The following is a 20,646-nucleotide window of genomic DNA, read 5'->3' on the forward strand; positions in this document are numbered from 1 at the left end:
CTGAGATGTTTTATGTTCTTTTTTTCCTAAGTACTTAGCAAGTACTAAGACTTTACAATCTAGTGTATTTTTTACACTTATTACATCTTTATTTGCAGGTACTCAGTAGCCGTTTGTGGCTAGTGGGTTGGACGTTGAAGATCTGGATAATAATTACTTGTGAGGACATAGATGAGGTCTAATTTTTCATTCCTCTGGGACATCTAACAGTGCTTTGTGAAAGTTAGAAGTACAAGCAGTCCTTGGAGCTTGGGAACAAGTTATCTTCTTATGTTTTTAAGTCAAATTTGTGAGTTGGAAGAGGTACATATGGTTCTTACTTAGCCTTACTTTAGTGGGAAAAAGGCCCAAAGACTTTTCAATGATTTAAAAGCTGCACATGCAGCAAGGGGAGGTGATTGTGAGGAAGAATTTGTTGAGAGTAGATTCAGTCATTTCAAAGGGAAAATTTACATGACGTGAAAGGGCAAGTATGAGTTGTCTATAGTGAGATGTTCATAACTTGGGGACAGCCTATAAACCTTAAAATTGCCTTGATTTGACTCCCTATATCTGATCAAACCCCAATCCCATCAGTTTTTAGCCTCCTGAGTATCTTGTCTGCTCATTCTGTCTCTGTTCCAGTACCCTAATTCAAGATACCTTCTCTCAGTTGAAGTAGTGCTATAGCCTCTAACCTGATGTACCTGCATTTACTCTCACTCTTCTAACTCTTGTCTGCCCATTTAAAACACTTCAGTAGCGTCCTGTTGCTCTGAAGATAAAGGCAAAACATCCTAATATAGTCTACAAATATTTTCATAGCTTTGCCTCTTTCTACCTTCTCCAGACCCATTTTATACCTTTTTTCCTCTCTCTGGTCTAGCTACACTGGCCTTCCTTTAGTCCCTGTCACCACTAAGCCTGTATGCATCCTGGTTAACTTCTGTTTATCCTTAAGTTCTCACATCAACTCTGACTTCACCTACTAAGCTATTTTTGTCTCCCTGTAGGCTTTCCTAGCACTCTGTACTTCTTCACTGGACTTGAAAGTTGTGGTTTTGCATTTGTGTTGTGATTCAACAAATATTTACTGAATGGCTACTATTTGTCAGACACTAACTATTCTGTTTTACCAGCCACTCCTCGGAAGGAAAGTTGGGCAATCTACTTCTGTAGTGATACTGCCTCTCTGTGAGTTGGGTCTGACTTGATGGCACATAACAACAACAACATTTTAGTTGTTGGAGATACAGTAATGAACAGAATAAAATTCCTGACCTCATGATCTTACATTTGAGTGAGGTGAGCTAGGCAGTAATTGTCATGAAAAAAGTAAAGCAGAGAGAGAATAGGGAGTGAGGGGAATTTTAGATAGAGTGGTCAGGGAAAGCTTCACTGAGAAGGTGACATCTGAACAAAGACTTGAAGTAAGAGAGCAAGTCATGTGGGTTTTTTGGGGAAGGGTCTTGCAGGTAGAGGGAACAGCAAGGGCAAAGACCAGAGAGCTATAGTGGAGTGAGCAAGGGAGAGAATCCAGTAGAAGGTGAGAGATAGAGTGAGGGCTAGATGGTGTGAACCTTGAACACCATTACTCTGAAAAAGGTGAGGCATCATTGGAGGGTTTCATGTAGAGGAGTGACATTTCCTCACTTAGATTTTAAGTGGCTCTTTCTGGGTGCAGATTAAGATGTGTGGGAAAGTGAGCAGGTAGGGGAAGGAGGGTTTTGCCAAAGACTGAATCAAGGAGACTATGTAAGAGATGAAGGTGGCTTGAATCAGGGTTGGAGTGGAAGAGATGATGAGAAACTGTCAGACACTGTGTGCAAGAGAGTCAGGGATGACTTCAGGATTGTTGGCTGACACCAGTAGTATGTAGTTGATATTCTCTGGATGGAAAATTGTGATTGTTTTGTTGTATAACCCATGGGGCTGCCATTCATGTAGAATATAAGGTTGCCCAATGCAGGCTATTGGAGAAAGGCTGGAGGAACAGATTTTGAGGGAAGATCAGGAGTTCCGTTTTGGACATACTAAGCTTTATGTACCTGTTAGACAGACACCCAGGGAGAATTAAGCAGAATGTAATCCAGGCTGGAGATGAAAATTTGGGAGATGTCAGGGTAGAGATACTTAAAATATAAGTGAAAGTACTAAGTGAGTGAATATAGAGTAGACATAAAATGAAAGTGAAATTACTAAGGAAGTGAAAATAGAGAAAAAGAAAGGTCATTTTATAAATGAGGAGGAACCAGCAAAAGAGACCAACAAGCAGCAGCCAGTGATTTAGGAGGAAAGCCACAGTAGTATGGTATTCTGAAGGAGCCCTGGTGGTGCAGTGGTTAAAGCGCTGGACTGCCAACCGAAAGGTCAGTGGGTTCAAACCCATCACCTGCTCTGTGGGAGAAAGATGTGACGGTCTGCTTTCGTAAAGATTACAGCCTAGGTAGGAAACCCTGTGCGGCAGTTCAGTTCTGTCGTATAGGGTCTCTATGAGTTGGGATCATCTTGATGGCAGTTGATTTGGTTTTGGGATTGGGCAGTATTCTATGAGGTAAGTGAACAAAGAAAATACTTAAGAATATAAGGAGGAAATGATCAGGTGGTAAAGTGTTGTTAATCATGTGCTTGTTGGATTATTCCTTGCCTTTTCCACTAAGCTATTTGAGGGCAGAGAATGGATAGTTTTACTATTTTATCTGTATGGCATGTAGTTGGAGCTCAATATTTAGAATGAAAGACTGAATATTGTGTTTAGTAAATGTTTGCTCTGTGAGAGAAAGTTTTAAAAAACTGACGGCAGCAATTCTACTGGAAGAAATGATGTAGTGCCAACATACTCTTTTTATGTGTCAGTCTCACGTAATCACCAAGATAAACATTAGATCTGTCAGTGTAAACAGAACCTTGTCATCCTGCAGAAAAACATTTACTAATTTATTATGATATAGTTAAGGCATATAAAAAAGCATAAAGATAATAAGGTGAACGCTTATGTACCTACCAGTACTGTTGAAGGCCCTGTGTATCCCACACATACCCTTCCCACCTCCTTCCAAGATAACCACTGTACAGTATTGGTTTATATTACTCCCATACATTTAGCTATATTTTTCTGTAAGTATATGTATCTCTTAGCAGTATGTGCTGTTGTAGGTTTTAGAGTTTTATATAAATGGTGCTCTCCTGTTTTTGTTATCTTTACCTTGCTTTTTATCTTCTGCATTGTTGACTACCATCCATGTTGATATATGGACTCAAGTGCATTAATTTCTCTTGTTGTTTTAATAGCACAGTTTATGATCACACCACACTTGTTCTCCTTTTGTTGACCATTTAAACATTTCCAATGTTTAATTTAGGGAGCTCTGGTAGCATAGTGGCTAAGACACTTGACTGCTAACCAGAAAGCTGGAGGTTCAAACCCACCAGCCACTCCTCGGAAGGAAGATGGGGCAAGCTACTTCCGTAGTGATACTGCCTCGGAAACCCAAGGAGGGGTCGCTATGAGTCAGGTCTGACTTGACGGCACATAACAACAACAACAACAACTGTTTAATTTAAACAAAGCTACTATGAAAATTCTTTTTCATGTCTCCTTGTTTGTGAGAATTTTCTCAGAAGTAGAATTATTGGGTTATGGAACATGAACATTTACAAATGTTTTCTAAAACAGTTACGCAGATACTGATTATGCCCAAACATTTGCTTATTGATAAATTTAACAACATTGATTAAGCCATGATGTTAGATAGTTTACTTCATTATTTATTAGCATAAAAAGGCACAGAATTCCCCTGCTTTTCTAAAGTAGAGCAATCCTATATTCATAAGCTGAAATGGCGTAAAGTGAAGAAGCAGTAACCATTAATTAATATGGGGGAAAAAGAAAACCAAATTCACTGCCGTCGAATCGGATCTGACTCATAGCAACCCCTCCTTGGGTTTCCAAGGCGATATCACTATGAAAGTAGATGATTGCCCAACTTAGCTCCCCCAATTAATATAGGAAGTACCCAGTATATTTATTTTCAAGGAGCCCTGGTGGTGCAGTGGCTAAGCATTCAGCTGCTACCTGAAAGGTCAGCAGTTTGCACAGTCGCTCGTGGGAGAAAGATGAGGCAGTCTGCTGCAATAAAGAAACCCTGTGGGACAATTCTACCGTGTCTGATAGGGTCACTATGAGTCAGAATCAACTCCGACAGTAATTTTTTTTTTTTATTTATTTTATACTTTTTTCCATTATACCTAAGTTTAGGTCTCTACTTTGATTTTATACAATTGTTTAAAATATTTTAAGTTGCACCAAAACTATTTAATTTGAATATCTTTACATGCATTTATTCATACTTAAATTTAGTTCAGGTGACGATTGACTCACATTTTCTGAAATAAAATATTTGCTACATTTGAACTGTGAAGACTGTAGATCCTGCATTCAATTATGTGGTGTGGTGATTTTAGTTATAGGTTGATAATTGAGCTACATAAGGATTAGTTTTCTATAACAGAGGTAATTTCTGAGTTAACTGAAACAGTGAACTAATGTGTCTCCCATTGCTGATTCAGTTCTCTAAGTACTTCCTAGGAGGTCTGATAGTATAGTGCCTAAGGCACTTGACTGCTAGCCAGAAGGCTGGTGGTTCAAACTCACCAGCCACTGCTCGGAAGGAAGGTTGGGCAATCTACTTCTGTAGTGATATCGCCTAAGAAACCCAAGGAGGGGTCGCTATGAGTTGGGTCTGACTCCACGGCATATAACAACAACAAGAAGTACTTCCTACCAGTTTGTGGACTTCTGTACTCCCAAATCTTTCCTGTTAAGCAGAATTTAGCTAAGCTTTTCTACCTAAATTTCTTGTTGTCTTGCTTAGAAAGAAAAGGGCAGCTTTAAGAAATGCCATTGTTTTCTGAGATAAAGCTGCTTATCTGAAATATTTGTTCTACTTGTCTACCTCAGACTTACTCAGGGGAAAAGAAAAATTCTGAAACTTCACTGTTGTGTACTTTGAGTTGTCAAGAAAATGTTTTATTACATGATCATCGATAGAATCTGGTCAAATAAATCATGTCTTTATGAGCAAATCTGAATCATATATAAAGCTAAGTCTGTTTTTCCTCCAACCTGTGACACACTTGAGATTACATCACATTTAAAGAAGATAGAACAGATATGGTACTTCTTTCGCAGTTTTTTGTTTGATGGTGGAGAGAAAGGAGAAAGATGTTCACCAGTGAAAAAAATTTAATGAATGTTGACCAGTAATTTTAAAAAACTATTTAGTAGGAATACAATTTTGTAGGAAAAGTGTTTGCTCGAGGATTGTTTATTTTTTAAGTTTCCCTGCCTTAGTGATTCCCATTCTTTCTATTTATGAGTCAGAAACCTAGACATGATTTCTTTCCCTTCTCTCCCCTTCTCTTTTTCGAGTGTCTGCAGTTGCTTTTACCTGCTAAGTAACCTATTCAACTCTGAAGGATATTTGTTAAGAGTGCAGTGATATTACAAGATTTCACATATTTATATATATATAATGTGTATAATATATATTATATATTGTACATATATAATATATATGTGAAATATTGTACATATATAATATATCCATGAATATATGTATTTATATAAATATATACATATTTTACATATTACATGATATTACAGTGATACTACAAGTTCATTGGCTTTAGAAAAAGGAATATTCCTTAGTTCCTATACATGATTGTTGGACCTGAGAACAGGCCTCAGCTCAGTCAGTTATATATGCACTGACGACTCCCTCTCCATTACTGACGTCAACACAGTGATCTCCATGGCTGGTGCCATTGACCCAAGCAGTATAAACAAATTGATTCATGACTTCTCTTAACAGGACCAAGCTTTGCACTATTCTCTCATCTTACCAATAGGCAGTTTTTTTCTTTTAGAGATAGAGAGGGAACAAAACATGTTTGCTGAAGCTGTAATTACGGTGAATAGAAAGAAAGAAAATTATTGGTAGTTCTATTATCTACATTCAACTACTGTTACTGTCCTTACAACTTACGCATTTGCTTTATTTTACAAAAGTTTAAGCCATCTTTTAGGAGCAATTTGCCATATTCTGCTGAACATTCAAAAAAAATCAGTAACAAATAGCACTCAAAATGGGTGCTCACTTAAAGTCTTTCTTAATTTCATTTATTTTAAAGGTTTTTGGATTAGTGTACATATATGCGTAGTTGCATATACTTATTCACATGTGTGTGGGGGCATTTAATGGCAAAACTGTAAGAACAAGGAACCAACTTGCATTTCAGTTTTAGCTTTTTCATTTCTAAATTATACCACTTATGTAATCTCATTCATATCTTTGGCTTTCCCCTCCCCAAATGTGAATTAAAGATGTTTCAACTAGTTAATCTTTAAAGTGCCTTCTAGGTCAATGGAGTAGTTTTCATTGGTGATGAGAGTAAGAGCTGCAGTTAAATGCAGTTATCAAACAGTAATAAATCTGAATTTTGATCATAACTGCAGGAGACTTGTTATGTGCTATTGAGTTGATTCTGATCATAATAACCCTATAGGACAGAGCAAAACTGTTCCATAGGTTTCCTACACTTTGATCTTAACGAAAGTGGAGTGGCTGGTGGGTTTGAACCACTGACCTTTCAGTTAGCATCTGAGCCCTTAACCATTGTGCCACCATGGACTTAAGAGACTTAAGAGGTGGTAGATGTTGGGGGTTGGGGTTTGTTGTCACCTCACTAGAATGTAAATTCCATGAGGGCAGGAACTTTTGTCTGTTCTGTTTACTGATGTATCTCTAGTGCCTAGAAAAGTACCTGTTTGATATTTGAGATTTGATGAATGACCATTCCAAATTTTATATTGTATAGCCTGTTAGCCATATTATTTTCCATTGTTTATCATGTTTGGAGTCATTTCTGCAAAAGTCTGCTACCCAAACTAAAAATGTGACTTTTATAAAATAACATTCTTTCTGTGGAAACAAAAGTTTGTATTTTTTTTCTTCCCATGCTTTATTTTTTAGAATTTTATTGTGCTTTGGGTGCAGATTTACAAAGCAAATTTGTTTTATATTCAACAGTTCATGCACATTTGATTTCACACCCGATTACCAACCCTAACCATAAAAACTCTCTTCCCCTCCCCTCCGCTCCCTGGGACTATACCCGCTCCCTGTGCCCTTCTTAACAGTGTGTTCCTGTCTGTCCAGCTTTCTCTCTCTATGGATGCTGCCCCTCTGGTGTCTCTCAGCTGATGGCTCTAAGGGGTGTGTCTCCCTAGAGTAGGTGGGTGCATTGCTCTGGGGTAGGTGTTCTGCATGTAGGTGTTTCTGCTGTTGGGCTGAGAGCCAATCCACAGGAATAAGTCCATTTTTAGGCCCAAAGGGCAACCTGGGGCCATAGTCTTGGGGGTTCCATCAGTCTGTATACAGCCAGTAATTCTGATCATTTTTGTGTTTTTGAATTTTGTTCCAAATTTTGCTTCCCACTCTATCCAGGATCTCCAGTTTTGTTCTCTTTCTGAGTGGTTGGCATTGGTAGCTGGGTACCATGTAGTTCTTCTAGTCTTGGGGTCATGAAGGCCGAGGTCCTTTTGGTCCATCTTATCCTTGGACTAATTGTTTCCAGATGCCTTTGACTTTTCTTCTCTTCTTTGCTTCAGATGAGAGGAGACCATTAGTTGCATCTTAGATGGCCACTCAAAAGCTTTTAAGACCCAGTCTTACTCACCAAAGTAGGTTGTAGGAAAACAACTCTTGGAAGTTGTTGTGTTGTGCCAGTTGAGCATGATGTCTGTCCCCCAAGACTATGGGCCCAAGTTGGCAGGCCTGGTGATTCTCTCTCTCAGGGTGTTTGGTTGTCTCTGAGAGGTTACTCCAACTCTGTCTTCTGTTGCTTCTCTAATGTGTATGGCTAATTTTGTAGCACAAGTGCATATGTAAGATTATCTTCACCCACATCTATCTTTAGTCTAGGGTATATTCCTGTTTGCCTACCACCACCTGATTTTCTCACCTGTCTATGCATTTATCCCATAGCCTGGTGTTTGGTGTTAGTGGTAATGCAGTATTTTACATGTACTACTATTTGCCCCTGTTGTCTATATCTTATTTGCACATTTCAGTGTCCTTCCTTTTTCCAGTGTCATCAGGCTGGTCACAGACTCGTCATACCATCCAGCTTCTCACCCAAATCAATACGTAACCCCCAACTAATCCAAAATTTTCCCTCCCATCCCTGGTAACTAACAAAGTGAATTTCCCTCCTTGAGTAAACCTTTCCTTGACTTATTTCACTCAGCATAATGTCCTTCAAATTCATCCACACTATGAGATGATTCATGTATTTTTCATTATTGTTTATTGTTGCATAGTATTACATTGTTTTTCCCACATTTTAGAACATTTTTAGGTTTATTCCCTAGTGTGGGAGACCTTGGATGGTGTAAATAATTAATGTGCTCGGCTGTTAACCAAAAGGTTAGACATTCAATTCTACCCAGAGAAGTGCCTCAGAAGAAGGACTAGCAGTCCACTTCTGAAAAATCAGCCATCAAAAACCCTGTGTAGCACAGTTCTGCTCTGGCACACATGCGGTTACTGTGAGTCAGGTTGGACTTGAAGGCAACTTGTCTTTTCCCTAATATGAATTCTCCAGTGATGAGTAATGGCAAAAATTTAGCTGAATGGTTTGTGCATTCATTAATTTCTTATGAATATGTATTCAAAGCTTAGCTCTTACTAAAGTTTTTTTCCCCTTGCATTTCTTTACATACAGATATACCCAATACGGTTTGCTCATTTGATCATTTTTTCTTTTAGAAGGTTCTCACATTTATAAGGCTTCTACTCCAGTGTGAGTTGTATGTTGAGGAAAGAGTGACTGTATTCTGAAAACTTCCATATTCATTACATTCATAAGTGGTTTTTTTTGTTTTGGTTTTGGTTTTTGTCTATTATGAATTCTCTGATACTCTGTAAAGCTTATATTTCTTCTGTTCATTATACCCATGGGGTTTCTCTTCAGAATGAGTGTTATGTTATTCAGCCCAGGGTGAGTTATGAAAGAAAGCTCATGTGCAATCAGGTTTTGTCTTCGGTAGCAATTCTCTGGTGCTTTCAATAAGGTCTTAAGTAAGGGGTGAACTGTTCTTGATATCTGTACTATAGCCATTATATTGGTAATGTTTACCCTTCTCATGAGTTTCTCATGTGTTCTAAACAGACTGGCTCTGATTAAAAGTCATCTGGCATCTATTACATTCAGAGTTTCTCTTTGTGTCATTCTTTCCATGCTTGCCAAGAAATGTGCATTGGCTGAAGCCTTTCTCATATTCCTTGTGCTGCTAATGAGTGACTCCAGGTCAAGTGAGGAGTGTGTCATTCCTGAAGGATTTCCTAAGTTACCTCAGTGTGCATTCTTTTCGTCATGAATTTTCTAATTTTGAATGGAGAAGGAGCTGCTCTGGAACCTTCCCACACTGATGATTACACTCATAAGGTTTCTCTCTTGAGAGTTTCCATGGATGAGCTGTGCCTACAGGCTTTCTACATGCATTATATCCAGTGGAGTCCTCCCCACATGAATTCTCTGATGTTCAGAAGCTATATCTTCCAGCAGTTGTTTTCCTATGTTTATTACAGTCACAGTTACCCCACCCCACTGCATGAATTTCCATTTCTTTAGAGTGGTTGTAGACTCCCTCTCCTAGTTGAATTTTATCATGATAGTAAGGTATAATCTGCGAATAATGACTTTGTTGTTGTTGTTCATAGCGGTTGTTTTTTTGCAAAGGTTTTATTCTGTTATGTTCTAAGTTGTTTCCAGTGTGTCACTTTCACTAGGTACTTTTTCTTGAAAGGGTGCTCAATTATATAATAAAATCTGTGCTCAATTTAAAGTTTTTACTCAAATCACAATGCTCTTGACTTTTCTCTTGAGTGTTTGCTTGTGAATAAAGCCATCTAAGTATAAATATCTGTTCTGCTCTTCCTGACCTTACTCTAACTGGTCACAAACATTCTACCTTTCTTCTGGGCTGGCAGGACTGATTTCTCCAAAATCTACATCTCTCTTTCTTATCATAATTTGTTAGGAAACTAGTTCTCCAAAGATATCTTTGCTTTTGTTTTTGGCATTAAAAACCAAAATTCAGTTGTCTTTGAGTCAGCCCTGACTCATGTCAACCCCATGTGTGTTGGAGTAGAACTGTGCTCCACAGGGTTTTCAGTGGCTGATTTTTTTGAAGTAGATTGCTAGACCTTTCACTTGAGGCACCTTCAGGTAGACTTGAACCTCCAGCCTTTCAATTAGCAGCCAAATACACTAAACAAAGTTTACACCACCAGGGGTGGTGGTGGTGGTGGTGGTGGTGGTGGTGTAGTGGTGGTGGTGGTATGTGCCATTGAGTCGGACCCGACTCATAGCGACCCTTCCTTGGGTTTCTGAGGTGGTATCACCACGGAAGTAGATTGCCCAACCTTCCTTCCGAGGAGTAGCTGGTGGGTTTGAACCACCAGCCTTCTGATTAGCAGTCAAGTGCCTTAGGTACTATACTACATATATGTAAATTCTTTTAAATGAGAGAACTCAATATCTCTTCCTTAGCTTTTTAAAACTCATTATATTGGCACACATGTCACATACAAACACACACGTAGGTAAGTATTTATTTTAACCTACTCTTAAGGGAAAATTAGTCCTTGGCCTAGTGGAATGATGTATTTCTTTTATATATAAATTACAGTGTAAGTAATGGAAATGTTGCAACATTTTTATTATCCTTAATATGCAGCTCTGTTTTAGAAATTTGAACATTTTCCTGGGTAATTTGGGATTGAACCTTAATAACCCTTCCTGCAGAATGCTCATTATCAAATACAGTTAGAATGCTGGTGACCAGGCAATTTGCAGCAATATCAGTCAAGTGTCTGAGTGACTGATAGAAGAGTATACAATAAATAGTCTGATAAGAGAAAAGTTCCATACTTTAGTTGCTCTGATAAAACCAAGCCCATTGCTGTTGAGTTGATTCCAACTCTTAGCAACCCTATAAGATCAAGTAGAACTGCCCATTGTAGTTTCCAAGGCTATAAATCTTCATGGAAGCAGACTACCACATCTTTCTCCCATGGAGCGGCTGCTGGGTTCAAACCACCAACCTTTTGATTAGCAGCCTTGTGCTTTACCACTGTACCTCCAGGGCTCCTTTATGCTCTTTAATAGGTCAATGAAATAAATCATTTAAATTTTTATCAATAAACAGACATTAAGTACAAAGAATAGATAAAGTCCTTCTGCATAACTGAGATACCTTAGACAGCAAGGAAGATTGCTGATTAAGGCAGGAAGGATCGTAATAGGTACTCCTGCTGTTCTCCATCATCAAGGAAGGAAAAGATTCTTCTTCTTTGGCTCTTGTCTCAAGCTGTGAACAAGTAACCACAGAACCAGTTTTAAATCTGCCCCAGTCAATCAATTCCTAAACTATACCCACCATTTCTACTTAAATACTCAATTAAGAAGATCAGCCAATCAGTAACAGCCATGCTTTATTACCCTGGCTTCTCAAAGTTAGCCAGTCCCTACACACCAAGTTTAAAGTCAGCCAATCCTTTGGTGTCTCATCTTTGAAAATCAGCCAGTCCTTAAACTCCATGCATCCTCAAAATCTATATAATATCATTTCTGCCTTGCTTGGAGGAACTGTATACTACAAGCATAGTTCTCCCTTGCTTGTTGTTATTGTTATGTGCCGTTGAGTCGGACCCAACTCATAGCGACCCCTCCTTGAGTTTCTGAGGCAATCCCTCAGAAAGTAGATTGTTCCATCTTCCTTCCGAGGAGTGGCTGGTGGGTTTGAACCGCCAGCCTTCTGGTTAGCAGTCAAGTGCCTTAGGCACTAGGTTTGTGTTAGCTAGGGGGAAAAAAAACTACATAATATGTAGTTCTGAATGTTATTAAAACATAGCTGAAAAATTTAGAACTGAGTGGTAAATGAAAATCAGGAGCTATTTCTGACAATATATATAAAGAGCGTCCTCTCTGCAAACTTTCTTTGTATATATGTCAAATTATGATCTTGACAACATCTAAAGTTCCAGCATCAGGAGTATCATATTTATGTTTTAATGAAAATTATCATTTTCATTAGAATTAAAATGTAAACAATCCATGAAGAATATAGTGAGTAATTTGAAGACTGCAAAGGTGTATAGACTTGAAATTTTTCTTATAAACTGGAAAAAACTAATTCTTTTAGAAGCAAGATGCAGATGTTTTATCAGTTCATATTATTGCTGTTCCACCACCATGAACTTCCTTATTCCTTAGTATAGTAAAGTAAGGCTTAAATTAGGACTAGAGGAGGTAAAGAAGAAAATTGTTGTTTGGGTGAATAGATTTATCATGGCATCGATGGTCGCAGAAGTTAGCACCTGCTTTTACTTCAGATCTCATTATAGAAGCAGCTTTAACATAGCGAGTGGAGGTAGAAGGAGAGGATGTGTGTATATTCAAAATGGGAAGCGGTGCTTTTGATTTAACATATTACATGGGTTTCAGAGCATTTTCTGTTTATTAAAAATTCAGAAATAGTAGTGAGCACTTCATCTGTGGCTGAGACATTAAATAGCTATGTAAGCTGAATGATAATGATACACTATATCCCTTTAAAGCTTTCCACTTTTGAGCATAAAGAGACCTCAGCAATAATTGTCTTCAATTTGCTAGGATTTTTTTTTTTCCCCAGTATCTTGCATCCATTGCTTTTTCTTTTCTTCCTTCAGTCTCTGTCTATATACTGGTCTATATTGGCCTTCTCTCTTCTTCTATCTATAGGTATCCCTACAACACCACCCTTAGAACAGTACTTTTAAGAGTGTTGGAACCTACAAGATGAAATTTAGATCAAGAATTTCACTTTACAGAACAATCCTAGAAGACCTAAGAGAAGCTGTGACTCCTGTGAAATTCAGTAATTCTTTCATAGGGTAGGTGGTCATCCATTGTGGTGTTTTGCCTTCTCATGTGCTGCTTCCAAAATAACCTTGGCAGAAAATTGGACTTAACAGTTACATGGTTCAAAATTAAGCCATGAATATCCTCTCAAATACATTTTTAATGACCATTAAGAAATTGCCTTTATATATCTCAGTTACCGTTTGAAGATTTCTTCTTTACTACCTGATTTAAAAAGTATTAGTCATATCCATTGAAATAAGTTTTAAGAAGTACCATGCTGCTATATTTCATTTAACCTTTGCTAAGATGGAGGCTTATTTACATAGTACACTCATCTTGAAACAGTCCTATTCTTAAGTCAGACCTTAAAAAACAATCCTTGCATTATTAAGTTTACTTCCACTTTTTGGTGTTCATGTGAGGTGTTTTTATATAAAGTAACTATTGAGCAGGTACATAAGCTGTTAATATACAAGATGTCACTGTGGTAGAATTTATTTCTTATATTGTATTCTATTCTCACTTGAAAGAAGACTATAGCATCTGAGACAAAAAGGGATAGAGACAAAAGAAAAAGCAAGTTTTTCTCATTGAGATTTAGTGGTGGTTGAGAGACAGAGATGAGGCAGAGAAAAACTACTTGTCATATGTAATGATTACTTACTCAAATTTTATATTCCTTGAGCTAATAATTCATTTTAGCTATATTTTCTGCCAGAAGTGAATGTCTTTTATCAGTATGTTCATAAACATCAGGTATTCCATTTTATCTTTCAGAGGCATCTATCTCTCTTGGAATCTCTTCTCTGTTCCTCCTGTCTGGGCTGTTGTACTTAAGGTCTGCCCACAGCTTGGTTCCAGGATCTCTCTTTACTATCAATCTGGGTAGTCCCAATATTTGTTTTCTTAGGTGACTAGTTTGTTTTGATGGAGTACATACTCTAATAGCTCTCTGAGAATAGGTGCATAGAAAGCAAATTCTCTGATTTTCATATCTGAGAATGACCATTGTCTACTGTAATTTTTTATTGGGTATAGAACTCTGGGATTTTAAAGCATTTCTATTTTTTTTAAAACTTAGGTGGTGTTGTTAAGATGTCTGATACCCCAAGATCTGATCTATTTTACTGTATGTGATCTATTCATTTGTTTTGTTTTTGAGTGTGAAAGATTTTGTGATCTTATCTCCAGTGTCATGCAATTTCTTGATAATGTGCCTTAATTTTAGCTGGGTGTGGGGGTGGATGGGGTGTGGATGAGGAGAGGAATAACTGAGAACTGGACAGACCTTTTTTGTCCATGAGTTCTAGGGCCTTTTCTGGAATTACTTTTTTGAGAAGTTGTTTTTACTTTTTGTTCTAAATGATTTTTATCACCTTTATCTCACAACCTTTCTGTTGATGTATTTATTATATCTTTAATTTCCAAAAGCTCTCTATAGTTCTCTGAATATTTTTTATACTTCTCCTCTTTCTGAGTGATGGGTGCAGTATCTTTTCTCACCTCAAACCAAACCAAACTCATTGCCATCGAGTCGATTTGATTCATAGCAATCCCTTCTTGGGTTTACAAGGAGGTATCTCTGCGGGAGTAGATTGCCCAACCTTCCTTCCAAGGAGTGGCTAGGTAATAATATTTATATAGTTTTGTCTTTTCCTTTTCACAATTTTCTTTTGTTTCCTGCTCTGATTCGTTTTCCTCAGCGTTCCCTACACACACCTCTAGTGTGGATTCTTTCTCTCTGTGGTGGTAATTGTAGTATTACAGCAGGGTCCTTAACCTATTTTTGGGCATGGGACCACCTTGGCAGACTGAAGGCTATGGGACTTTTCCTTTAAAATCAGAGGAAATCAGTTCAGTTAAAATATGCTTATCAAAATATTTTAAAACTTTATGATATCGCTACATGTGTGTTTCTACGTATTAGGTAAGAGCTATAAGTGACTAATTTCAAAACAGTGGTGAGTGTGTGTGGTATTTTGAGTTTACACCAACTAACACGATGTGAGAATATCTGTTTTTTTTTTTTAATTGGTTACCAAGTCACATGTATTGCTAGTACCACTGTGATCTGTATATCTGGAATCATTGGCTGTCAGCTCAAAGCTGAAGCACTGATTGCAAGCTCTTAGCCATTGAATGGGCCTTGATAACTAGTGGACTTCACTGTATGTTGTGGGATACTCAGCTTTCATTATTTGTAGATCTTTGATCTTGGGATTCAAATCTCTTCAGAGAAGAATCCTCCAATCTCCTGCCTATAAAGTATAAGCCATGCTATCTTATGTTCTCATAGCCAAGTGCAAGTAACTAACTGCACAGGAAGCAGATGGGAATTCCTTCCTGTTTACTATGTAGCATTTCAATTAATCATCCTCAAATATATATCTAAATGCTTATTATCTTGATTTTCTAATTTTAGATATGATAATAACTACTATGGAAGATAATTTTGCTTTCTTATAATCTGCTAAAATTTACTTTTCTTGATTGAACTGAATGATTATATTAGAAATGTTCCTGACAAAGTAATTCTAAAAAAGGAAAAAAAAACACTTTTGGAAACTCTTGATATAATAAGATATAATACTCTTGATATAATAAGAGTGTATATACTTATATATATATGAAATAGTATAATAAAACTCTTGATATAGTAAGAAAATTTCTTGAATCTACATTTAATTTCCACCTTAATATTTCAGGAACTTTCAAGTTGTGGATGGAATAAAAAGGAAAAATATAGTTCTGCACCAAATGCAGTTGCCTTCACAAGAAGATTTAATCATGTGAGTTGTTTATAAAATTTTGATATTTCAATTTCTGAAATTCGATTCCTTCAGATGTAATTTTTTTTAAGAAATAGTTTAACTTTTTACGTTGATTCTGGAACAGAACTATTATAATCTTAGAATTATTATAATCTTAATCTGCCTGACCTCTGTTTTTCCCCTCTGGACTTCCTATTGGAAATTTGTTGGAACTTGACTTTCTTTCCTCCTTGTCTCTTAACCTTTCATATTTTCCATCTATTTCTTTGTGTTCTCTTCTGAGTGATTTTCTCAGATCTGTATTTCCATTCGCTAATTCTCTTTTAAATCATTGTGCTTTTCTCAGATCTGTATTTCCATTCGCTTACCTCTTTTAAATCATTGTCCTTTTACCCTAGAGTCATTTTCTTCTCATGTTTTTCAGTTCTTAAATCACTTTCAACATTTTATTTATTACAGCTTCTGTTTTATTATCTGAGGTCCTTGAGGGCACCAATTCTATTATTTCTGCAAATCCTTACAATAGTTTATTTTCTTATGTACTATGTAACTTTGGATTGGGATTTCATGTCTGTTTAAACTTTATCTGTGGAAATTTGGTACTGCCTACATTGAAGGTGACACAAAGGAACTCTAGTGATAACAGTGGTTAAAGTATTTGGCAACTAACCGAAAGGTTGATGATGGTTCAAACCCAGCAGCTGCGCAGTGGGAGAAAGATGAGGCAGTCTGCTTCTATAAAGATTGATAGCCTTGGAAACCCTATGGAGCAGTTCTACTCTGTCCTATAGGATCAGTATGAGTCAGAATCAATTTGATGGCATTGGGTTTTGTTTGGGTTTTAATATATGTTAAGAAGTATTATAATAAACTATTACAAATTTACCCCCTAACCTAAGAGATAGTATAATACCAAAACTTGAAAAGTGCTTTACATGTTTGTACCTCTGCCTTAACTAAGAGATAGCTGTTATCTGGACATTTTTGTTTGTTTTTTCTCTTTTTCAGTTTCGTTGTCCGCCCACCCTCCCCCAGCTTCTTCTATAATTCCTTTATAGATTTACCAAAAATATTTTTATCCCTAAACAGTACATTACATCATCTTGCTTGTTTTTTTCTTCATAGAATTATACTGTATATATTCTTCTAAATGGCTTTTTTCCACTCAGGTGTATTTCTCTAATGCCACCTAGGTGATGCTTGTAGCTCTAGGTAATCGATACCATTGCTCTTTAGCATTTCATGTCATAAATGTATCATGATGAATTTATCTGTTCTTCTGTTTCCACATCTTTTGCTATCATGAAAAATGTTGCTGTGAATATTCAGTGAGTCTCTTGATGGCAAGAACTCACTCACTGCCATCAAGTCAGATTGATTCACAGCAACCCCTCCTTGGGTTTCTGAGGCAGTATCACTATGGAAGTAGATTGCCCAGTCTTCCTTCTGAGGAGTGGCTAGTGAGTTTGAACTGCCATTCTTCTGGTTAGCAGTCAGATGCCTTAGGCACTACACTACCAGAGCAGCTTTGATACTCTTTTTTTGACTATGACCCATAGTAGGGTGAAATATTTTACATCATAACTCAATACATACACAAAGGTGAAACAAATTTTATGAAACATCTAACATTTGTTAGATGATATGCACTGTGAACCTATTTGTTCTATTTCAGTTGTAAAACTTGCTGCTTAGACTCATTAAGTTGATTCTGTTAAACAGAATTTTGATCAGTTTGCAAAACACTGTCCTAAGATACTATGCTGCGATAAGAAATTTGAGTCATAAAGTATATGCATATTTAACTGTATAAAGCCTTTTTTTTTCCCCATCATGCTTATACTGATTTACTTTCCCACCAGCAGAGTACTGGTTTTTATTACAGCATAGCCTTATTAACACTTATCATCAGACCTTGCAATCTAATTAGTATAACTTAAGATTTCTTTTGATAATTATTTGCTAAGCTCCTGCTGTATCCTGAGCACTGTTCCAAAGGTGTGGAATGTGTCAGTGAACAGGACAGAGATCGCTACCCTTATGGATATTTCATTCTAGCTCTTCCTACTTTTAATTTCACTGGATTTTTTTTTCCTTCCATTTTTAGAAGTTCTGTCACTTTTACATCTCTGTGGTAATATTCATTATTCTTTTTTTCTTATTTTTAAACTACTCACTACCATCAAGTCAATTCCAACACCTAGTGACCCCTGTTGGGTCTCTGAGGCTGTAAATCTTTACAGAGGTAGATTGCTCCATCTTCCTTCTGCACAGTGGCTGGTGGGTTTGAACCACTGACCTTCTGGTTAGTAGTCAAATGCCTTACCCACTACACCACCAGAGTTCCTTTATTTTTAAACTACTTATTGTCAAATAAAAAACACAGACACAGAAAGCCACAAAACTATGATTTAATAAATTATTGTCAGGAAAATATCCTTGTAATCACCACCCAGGTTAAGAAATCAAATTTTACGAACCCCCTGAGAAGTCTTTTCATTTACCTCAATCCAGTCATCCCCTGTTTCTTCCCCTGAAAGTAACCACTGTTCTGACTTTTATAGTAATCACTTCCTATGTTTCTTTTTGTAGTTTTATCACCTAGATATGGATTGTTAGACACTGTAGTCCAGCTTTGCTAATTTTTTTTTTTTAACTTGATAAGTGTTGTAAGATATTCTAGTATACATTCTTCCCATCCCTTTCTTTTCCTTATAATTTATTTGTGAAGGAACCCAGGCATTTTGACCTACAGTTTCCCACAGAATGCATTCAGTGTCATTTAACATGTCCTGTGTTTTTCACAAATCAGTAGGTGGTTCCAAGGGTTAGATCAGAATGAGGTTCAATCCCTTTGGCAAGATTATAGGCTATGTTTTATTTTTTCATCCAAGAGGCACGCAGTATCTGGTTGTCTCTTTTGTGATGTAGACAGTTCATTGTCTAGATCGACTAATTTATTTGAGATTGTTAAAAAAGTGAATTCTTATTTTATTATTTCATTTTCCTTTATGAGTTGGGGTTTTTCATAAAGAGATATTTTCCCTCATCTGATATTTGCTTACCCAGAGCGCCATGCACATGACAGCAACAACAGACGTCCATTGACAACAGCAAAGGAAGGATTCTTTTCCCCTCATTTAGCAGTATAAACATGGTGCATTGGTGTTCTGTTATCCTCTGATGGTGATCAAGTAGTTGTTTTTTGTTTTGTTAATGTTAGTGCATTTACAGATTTAAATATTTATGATGTGTTTTAGTCCATTGCAATTACTATCATCACTGAAATGTATTTTATTCCATCTTTGGCATGCAAGAACTTCTGCAGGTTGGCTTCTATATCCTTTTGCCATGACTCCAGTAGTCTTTAATGTTTTCCTTGCCATCTCGTATGCCAAGACCTTCCAGACTCATTTATTCCAGACTCGTTTTGTGTTTGCTCCCTTTGGGAATCAATATTTCTTTAAGAAGTCCTAGTTCATTATAATAGGAAATGCTATTTCAGTGTGGCTACTAGGCATGCTCATTGCTGCTGGGGTGACCACAATTTCTAGAGCTTTCAATGGATATAATTAGGATATCTGTGTACACCTATATCATACACATGTACACACAGATTTTTTTTTCTTTTTATTGTGATTTAGGTGAAAATTTACAGAGCAGATACACTTTCCATACAGCAGTTCACATACATGTTGTCTCATGATATTGACCACAATTTACCACAATGCAACATCTCCCCTCTCACCTCCTCCTGATAGTTACCTCTTCCCTGTGTCCATCCCTCCATGTACTCCGGCCCCCTGAGCTGTCTCCCTGTGCATAAGCAGCCCTTCTTTCTCCCATGCTTGTTCTCTCCAAGGAGTGTATCTACCTCAGGTAAATATTCAACTTCATATGCCTGTCTATTGTTTGACTGGAAGCCACAGGTGTGGGTTTAATTCCAGACCTGAAGGGCAGCTAGGAGCCATAGTCACAGTGATTCCACCAGGCTCTATCGGGCCAGCAAACCTGGTCTCCCCCTTTTTTTTTCCAAGTGATTTTGAGTTTTGTTCCACATTGTTCTCCCTGTTTATCCAGGATCTCCTGCACAGATCCTCTTCCAAGTGATTGATAGTAATAGCCGGGCACCATCTAGTTCTTCTGGTCTCATAGTCGTATAGGCTGCAGATCAGGTGGTGTATCAGTCGCTAGGACTAATTGTTTCCGTGAATGTTTGCTTTTCTTTATTCTTCTTTGCTCTTGACGAGGAGAGACCCATCGTTGCATCTAGATGGCAGCTTGCAAGCTTTTAAGATTCCAGTCACTACTCGCCACAGTAGGAGGTGGAACAATGTTTTGTGTAGTATGTTATGCCAATTGAGCTTGATGTCCTCTGTGACTATGGTCCCAAGCCCACAGGTTCAACTACTTGGTCCCTCTGGGTAGCTGGCTATGACCAAGCAGTGCTACAGCCTTGCCCCTTGTCAGCCCCATTACACACCTGGGAATTCGGATCATACACATAGTTATTGGACCACTGTCTGCCAACCCTATTCATGTTCTTGGGTGCACTACCCACCCATCTATCCACCCATATACTTGTGTTTGCCTTCACTGACCATGCCGTACTATATGTGCAAAAGGGTTCATCTTTGTTGTCTATACTTCCCACGTACCTCTCTATGTCTTTCTTTTCCTCAGTGTCATTATATTGATCACTGACATTTGGTACATTGCCCATCTCTTCACCCAAATCAAAACTTTATCTAACAGTATTCCCTACCCTACCCTCCTACCCCTTGTAACCAACAAAGAAAATGTCCTTCCATGGATAAGCATTTCCTTGACTTTTACAATAATGGACTAATACAGAATTTGTCCTTTTGTGATTGACTTATTTCACTCAGCATAATGTCCTCCAAGTTCATCCACGTTATGCGGT

The 20,646-nt window shown here is 37.5% G+C and overlaps 1 protein-coding gene across 1 annotated transcript in view; it reads left to right on the plus strand.

Moving 5' to 3' along the window:
• Positions 1-20,646, plus strand: part of RALGPS2 (Ral GEF with PH domain and SH3 binding motif 2) — a 156,626-nt gene that overhangs the window by 9,921 nt on the left and 126,059 nt on the right. Inside the window, exon 4 of the mRNA XM_007937615.1 lies at positions 15,657-15,740. Coding sequence (XP_007935806.1) covers positions 15,657-15,740 — 84 coding nt within the window. The remainder of the gene's footprint in view (positions 1-15,656; positions 15,741-20,646) is intronic.

This window comes from Orycteropus afer, unplaced genomic scaffold (assembly GCF_000298275.1).
Source record: "Orycteropus afer afer isolate SDZICR_OR568_19922 unplaced genomic scaffold, OryAfe1.0 scaffold00043, whole genome shotgun sequence".
NCBI classification, from domain to species: Eukaryota; Metazoa; Chordata; class Mammalia; order Tubulidentata; family Orycteropodidae; genus Orycteropus; species Orycteropus afer.